At 37.9% G+C, this 7618-nt stretch overlaps 1 protein-coding gene and 1 pseudogene across 1 annotated transcript; both read right to left on the bottom strand.

The window, feature by feature from the left end:
* Positions 1-195: 195 nt before the first annotated feature.
* LOC120013770 (probable serine/threonine-protein kinase PIX13) lies at positions 196-3917 on the bottom strand. The gene is made up of 6 exons (XM_038865705.1): positions 3366-3917; positions 2621-2952; positions 1533-1668; positions 1316-1458; positions 998-1121; positions 196-905 (listed from the first exon to the last, which is right to left on the bottom strand). The coding sequence occupies exons 1-6, from the start codon at positions 3430-3432 to the stop codon at positions 463-465; spliced, it is 1245 nt and encodes a 414-aa protein (XP_038721633.1). The 5' UTR covers positions 3433-3917; the 3' UTR covers positions 196-462.
* Positions 3918-6301: 2384 nt separating this feature from the next.
* Positions 6302-7402, bottom strand: LOC119979816 (annotated as a pseudogene).
* Positions 7403-7618: the final 216 nt, after the last annotated feature.

Genomic DNA, 7618 nt, shown 5'->3' with positions numbered 1-7618 from the left:
TTAATGGGATTTTTCACTCTCTTAAGACCATAGAACACGATTACAAGAATTTTCTGAAAGGTTCATTCACACTTCACAGGTTTATTCTTGCTCGGCTCTTGCCCTTTCAAGAAGTTCTAGGCACAAAACAAAATGTACTACAAGAACAAAGAAATTTATATTGAATATATTGAATGAGATAGCAGGGAAAAAGAATGTAAGAAGAAACTATCCATTCTTCTTGAGAAGAAACAACTATCCATCCTAAATGGAAATGATTACGATAAATATCTGTTCATTTATGTTGCAAAAGGTTCAATTTAAACAAGTACAAACAATTCTAACGAATTTTCTCAACTGATGCTCAATGAAACCTACCAAAATAACCACTACCACATTCATGGTCTTAGACATTTATAACACCACCAAAACTCAATGCAGGGTTTTCAACAGAGTAACACAATCGCTGCCCATCACAAGGCTTTACTTCAATCGGGGCGGATATCCGTTTCCACCCTGCCTCGGATGAAGCACAGAACGATGCTGCAAAGGCTGCTGCCGGCTGTGTCTCTGGTTTGTAGGAAGGTCTGAATGGCTTCTAGGCTCTAGTGGTCTCTCATATGCTGCCTCAATCCGTTCCAATGCTTCCACCACTTCTTTCATTGATGGCCGGTGCTTGGGTTCTGGTCCAAGACAATTCAGGGCAAGTTGCGCCATTCGAAAAGCAGCTTTTGAGGGATACTTGGCATCCAGTCCAGAGTCCATCACACTCTTCAACTTTCTTTTGTCACATAAATATGGCTGGATCCAGTCAGCCAGATTATGTCTGCCACTTGGCCTATTTGTATCGTGTGCACGCAAACCTGTCAGCATCTCAACCAGAACGACACCAAAACCATATACATCGCTCTTCACATATAGATGTCCTGTTTAAGCATCAGAAACATTAATGTCGTTTCAGAGTTCTAAAAACCGACTCTAGATGAGCACCCCAACTAGTAAGGATCACGGGGAGTACCTGTAGCAACATACTCAGGAGCAGCATAACCATATGTTCCCATAACCCTGGTTGTCACATGTGATTGACTGTCCGAAGGACCAAATTTTGCCAAGCCAAAGTCTGCTATCTTGGCATTATAGGACTGCAATAGAATTAGTCACTGGAATGAGTTAGGACCTTCATGCATCCCTAATGATATCTTATAAAAGAGAGAACAAATACATATAGCTTTACCCCACTTTGGGGAACCTTTTCTGTGAATTGACACAGTAAATGTATAAATATCGAAGGTAAGTTAAAGTCATGGCCAAGTATGTATAGGTCAAAGAACTCTACCCCATCAAGCAGTATGTTTGAGGCTTTAAAATCTCTGTAAATCACTTGCTTCTCGGATGTATGCAGAAACGCAAGGCCTTTAGCCGCTCCTATGGCAATTTTAAGCCGAATGTCCCATGGAAGGGGCTGAACAGCTGCACCCCCTGCACAAATAGAGATGTTAACAACCCAATGACCTTTTTTCTTTAAATAATCAAAAAAATCTATCAATTCTTACTTCCAAAAAGATGGTTTTCCAAGCTGCCCTTTTGTACAAAGTCATAAACAAGGAGAAGCTCCTTTTCTTCCCAGCAGTATCCCAACAATTTCACGAGGTTAGGGTGAGACAGCCTTCCCAGGAAATTTACTTCTGACTGCACCAACAGTAAACCATAAATTTCACAGGAAGGAAAATATTTGGTTAAGAACTTGTAACTGGTTCATAACTCGTAGAGAAGGAAGTAATATGACAGACGACAACTTGTGAGAAGTAAGCCAGTCCCTTTAGAGTGTGTTTGGATTGAGGGATTTGGAGGGGAGGGGAGGGAAGAGAAGGGAAAGAGAGTTTCCTTCCAATTCCCTTGTTTGGATAATTTATAAAAAATTGAGGGGAGGGATTTGAGGGGAATTGGAAGATTTCATTAAATTTTTGTCAAAATTCTTTCCTCCCAAAATGGAGTCGTTTGGAGGGAAGAGATTACTAATTAACTTACTTATAAGTTTAAAACCTATTTTACCCTTGAACATAACACTTAAACATAAAAAGTAAGGATAAACTAGTAAATTAAACTACTTTTCTTTCTTTTCTTTTTTTTATCTATCCAAACATGAGAGAGGGAAATGTATTTTCCCTTCCATTCTCTTCCCTTTCCCTTCTCTTCCCTTTCCCTTCTCTTCCCTTCCCCTCAAATCTCTCAATCCAAACACACTATTAGTGTGCACATGTGAGAGAGAGTAAGTATCTAGGGTTGCTAAAAAAGCATCTCGTGTGGAGATTTTAAGTGCTTCAATTTCCACGTACAATAGAGTTTTTCGTTGTCAATTATCATATACTTGGCTGCTAAATTAGGCAGGATTTTTATACTTACAATCACAGAAAATGAGCTGCCCCTTCGTTCCATTTCCATTCCTATCCTGACTGAATCCTAACTCACCTCCCACTTTTTAAAATGGACTCTAAGTGCCTTTATTAAGAATTGGATATCCCACGTTTTTCAACTACGATACAAAATATCAAACCATAAATGAAGCACATATCTTAAATCTTCTTTAAACAAATATGCATCCAATGAAAGCTGAATTCCTTTTCAAGTTGAGTTGAAGTACCTGCCATTCCTCAAATCCCTGCAAGCTCTCAGAATTCAATTTTTTTACAGCAATAACAGTTCCATTGCCACTCCTTCCCTGTCCCTTCTCCCTCTCATCGAGCCAGCCTTTGAATACTTTGCCGAAACCACCTTCTCCAAGCAATGTATCGGGTCTGAAATTCTTGGTTGCAGCCTTCAATTCCAAAAGGCTGAAAACCCTCAAGTTGGGGTGGGGCAAAATCTGCCCATTTGGGTAGGACTCATCACCGCTTGAAGCTGAGAAAAGGCTGTTCCGAGAGATGTTAGTGCTGCCCAAAGAAGATGCTGTATTGCTTGTTTTGTTGGATATCACTGTTTGAATCATACAATTAGAATGTTAGAAATTGAAAAAAAGGAAAGCCAATATTAATTAAACAGCAAAGAAATACAAAATGACCCATCATTGAGATTGAGAATCACCACCACCGGATATAGTTGAGGATTACAATGACAATTGACACATCAAAGTAGTCCAAAGCCTCTTATATTACGCGTCTACTAATGATAGATAAATAGTAATACAGTCAAAAAAGAACTAAAGAGAAGCCAAAGTAATAGTAAAAGTGCAACTAAAGAGTTCATGATATGGAATCAAACCAAATGAATCTAGACTTGTATAGAAAATAAAGCAATTTCGGAAAGAACATAAGAAAAATAACAAAACCCCTGCAAAGAAATCAAAGACATTAGAATGGATAAGAAGAAATTTTGCAGATGAAGATTACCTGTACTGATATGATCAGTGGTGATAGTTGTTGGGCTTTCCGCTGGAGAACCCCAACAAATCCCCATCTATGAAAGGTCTCCTTGTCTTTATCCTTCTCTAACTGATGTCGGAGTTTCTTCAGACAATCTGGATCATGGCTTTAGGCGAAGAAGAACCGGAGAAAAAGATACAAACTTTCTCTCTTGATTTTAATGACCAAGGAAAAAAAAATTCAATCTTTCCTGTTCAACCACTAAATGGGTTTTACGTACAGACTTTTTTTCCCTGCACTTCTTCCACACTCTTTCTGTCTTGCGGTTTAACTTTCAACAGCTTGAAAAACCCAATAAACAAACAACAATCCAGAATAGCAGAAGTCAATCTACGTCCTAAGAGAGTGAGGACCGAGTTCAATACAAAGAAATGGTGAATGATTGTGTGTCTGTGTTTTTTGTGTGAGGGTGTGTGTGTGGGTGAGAGAGAGAGAGGCTTCGCGGGTAACGCAAGACTACAACTTTATTCCAAGTCAACTGGCGTGTCATAGAAATCGTCGATCGAAGGCAGAAAATTCAAAGGAAGAAGATAGCACACAATCGTTATCCTATTTATTATTGGGCTTACTCTGTATTTAGTGAGAGTGTGGACCATTAAATTAATATTCTAACTTATATATATTTCTATAATTAAAAAAAATACTAACTTATGTGCATAATGGTTTTTTTTTTTTTTGATAGAAATGTGCATAGGTTTTTTGTCTCTCCTGTATGTGGTATATAAGTTATTCATAGTATTTGAGGCCAGTTTGGAAGGACTGATTCGTATTACTTAGTCTGTGGCTTGAGCTCAATTTTCATACCTATTACTCTTTTTATGTGATTTTCTTCACCTATCTGGTATTGAACGCTGGTTTGTTTAAAGTTCAGTACAGTGGGTATTGTGGTTTGGTTCAATCAATGGAAATCAGGGTTTATACCCTTTTAAAAAAAAAGTTATAAAAGAGTTATCCCTAATGCCTAGTTTGGTTGCATGGTTCCGGCTGGAACGGAACCATGTATTCCGTTCCTGCTCTCAATTCCCGTGTTTGGTTGTTGTGTCTTCATTGGAATGGAACTTTGCACATCACGTTCCCAACTCTCCCCTAGTAACTTGAAGTTTCGTTCCTGCCCAGAATCATCTTGACAAATGAATTTACATAATTACCCTTACATAAGAGATCTTGACCATTCAGTTTCCTTTTAATTATGTTAAATATATTTCAGTTTATATTATGTAAATTTGTCAAAATACTTCATTTCGTTAAAGGGGTAATATAGTCATTTATCAATTATTCTCATTCCATTCCTCCATGAATTCCTTACATACCAAACATTGGACACAAAATTCCTGTTACAATTCCTTGAGCAACCAAATGTAGGAATTGTTGGAATTCCTATTCTCATTCCTATTCCCATTTCCGTTTCATTCTCACCACTAACCAAACTAGGCGTAGGTGTCTATTAATTCTAGGAAGCAATTTTTGTATTATTTAGGAACATATTGACCACAAAATGAGATTAAAAACCAATATCAACTCTCTCAAATTATTATCTTATATATCTATTATAAACCACCAAGATGAGGAGGAAGTGCTGACATGGTTGTTCTCCAATTGCAGAAACTTACCAATAGTGGAGGCACAATTCATGCTCCCACTACGTTGACATGATAGCTCGCTTTCCTTTTTCGCTCTTTCGTTCCCTTGGAATTTTCATTTTTCTAGTCCAACAGAAAAAGTACAATATTCATGAGAAAGAGATACTAATGAAGAAGAAATCTGCCAATCAATCTAGATAGATACATGCACATGCAACTTGATTGATATTAGAGGAAATAGACCCCCCAACCCAAGTTTATACTAATTCAAATCCAAATTTAAGTGACTCCAACACAAAAGAAAAACAGTTCAAAGCAGTCATAAAAGTCTTCTTCTGTTTTGTAGGGACAGCGGGGCATGCATCACTCCATTATTTCTTTCTTATATAAATTAGCTGCAAAGAATAGAGAACAGGCTACGGAAATCAGAAAGATTTGCCAATATAATTAACATTGCAAGCAGATGAACTAAAAACAGCTAAAAATTGAAAGCTGCCATAAAAGCTTTCAACTTTTGACAGACTAGAGATGGCATTCACAGATTCTTGATCTCACTTCAGATTCTCCAACCAGACCTAGCCGTCAACCCATCTCCTCCAGGGCTGACCTATAAAAAGCTATGCATGCATGTATGAACAAACTTCAAACACAACACACCGCATAAACTAGATCAAGGGAACAAACACTCAAAAGTGCTTGTAAAACCTACATAGAAAAGCTGTGTAGTTAGCAACCGAGAAAATAGCATCTACGCACTGGCATTTCACCAGGAGAAACAAGTAGCGACCCAAAAATCCCCACAATCAATTTTCTACAGAAGATACTCGGATAATAACAACAATGATGTACTCAAGAGCCACATAACAAGAATTTCCGGCTAGCTTTATAGGTCATAATTACCAAGTAACAAAGAAGACTTAATTTGTGAATACCTGGAAGATAACAAATCAAAAAAGTATCACTTAAGGAACCAAAAAAAGTGACTAAAGCTTTCCGTGCAAAGCTGTGTAGTTTGCAATTGAAAACACTGCAGACTCCAAAAAATGATTAACAGAAAATCCAACCTTTAGAATCACACAGTTCTGCAAAAAGTTTAAAAAGGCAACAATTTTGTTTACAAAATCACAATTAACCAAGAGCAAAAATAGCCACAACAATAAAATCTACTTATAGGTACCTAAGCCACTAATAGATCCATTAACAAATAGCAAATTTGTTAACATAACACAAAACCATTATTTAAGGAAAAAAGAATTGTTGAGTATGCGAACAAAATAATTTCATCGGTCTTTGATTCATAGATGAGACAGAACAAAAGTTTGACTAAAGAGAAACAGTGAGTCTGTAAAGCACTTCATCATCACTATCATCTTCCTCATCTGACAAAAACTCACTCCTAGGTAGCTCTAACTTCCCACCCATAGAAAATGAAGGACCCACACCCTCGGACTCAATATAATCACCCTGCAGTCTCTCTTCAAATCTCTGGTCACTACAGTTGAGGAACCAGTTCAATGAACATCTAATCCCCTTGCTCTGTAACCTTTGACACCGTGGCTCGATCCTGGATTCCAAGCTATAAGTAAAATACTGAGGAAACTCCACCAGCTCTTTTATTGGCCTCCCCATCTCACTCTTATAGAAGTAATAACTATTTTTCATGAGTCCAACTTGCAGAGCAACCAACTGTGGACATTTTTCAACCATCTTAGCCACATCCTCAGATGATATTCCTCGGCCCAAAAGGAACTCAACAGGTTTCATAATTACATGTTGATGAAGGCTAACAATTTGTGGCATCTTCTCTACCACTTGAGCAAATCCATCAGGATCAATTTTGAGCTTAAAACTGAAAAAGTACTGCTGCGAAGACATCTTGGCTTTCAAGGGCAACCCAAGAATCTGTGGATATTGACCTATAACAGAAGGAAGCACCTCCTTTTTAATCCCAAAGCTAATCAAACAATCCACGTTTGGTTTAACCGTCTCTTCAAGGTCATACCCGAGTGTATATGATCGCTTCTCCAACGTCCTATCTAAAATCTTCTTTGGCAAACCCAAAGAAACCAGATAATCAATGAGCGGCTTAATTGTAGTCCCAACTCTCATTCCCAGAAAATATGGATACTGTGTGACCATAGGTCCAATATCTCTAGGACCAACACCGATGCTGACAAAATAGGCAACTGAGGTACTCATGGTACCCTCAAGCTTAAACCCAAGAAGCTCAGGATACTTCTGCAACACATATCCAATATCCTGCTTCTCAACATCAAGCCCGTGGAGAAACTTCACCACAGGCAGAAGCTCAACAACTACACTTGTGTGCAGCACTTATGGATAATTCTTCACGAATTCACCAAGTTTAGGCCTGCCAATCCCAATTTTCTCCAGATAACTCAACACAGGAATCATGTTTTTACGTTAAACCCTTTGATCACTGAGTTGATTGAGTCTTGAATTTAATTTCAGGTCGAGCAAACCCTAAACTATTATGAATAACAATCATTAGTCCTTGGATTGCATTTGTCATCCAAAATCATTGATGTGGCATATTTTATTGTCATGACACAAATTTAGAAAATATGGAATGACATGGAAAATGTGAAATGTGACTCAACACTAACCGAGGGTATTCAT

Source organism: Tripterygium wilfordii, chromosome 2 (genome assembly GCF_013401445.1).
Source record: "Tripterygium wilfordii isolate XIE 37 chromosome 2, ASM1340144v1, whole genome shotgun sequence".
Lineage (NCBI taxonomy): Eukaryota > Viridiplantae > Streptophyta > Magnoliopsida > Celastrales > Celastraceae > Tripterygium > Tripterygium wilfordii.
This window is presented reverse-complemented; position numbering and strand designations above follow the sequence as displayed.

Coding starts and splice junctions, on each gene's coding strand:
- LOC120013770 (XM_038865705.1), bottom strand. CDS start 3,432: ATGGGGATTTGTTGGGGTTCTCCAGCGGAAAGCCCAACAACTATCACC. Junction 1,669..2,620: donor AGGGATTTGAGGAATGGCAG/GTACTTCAACTC, acceptor CTGTTGGTGCAG/TCAGAAGTAAATTTCCTGGG. Junction 1,459..1,532: donor GGAAAACCATCTTTTTGGAA/GTAAGAATTGAT, acceptor CTATTTGTGCAG/GGGGTGCAGCTGTTCAGCCC.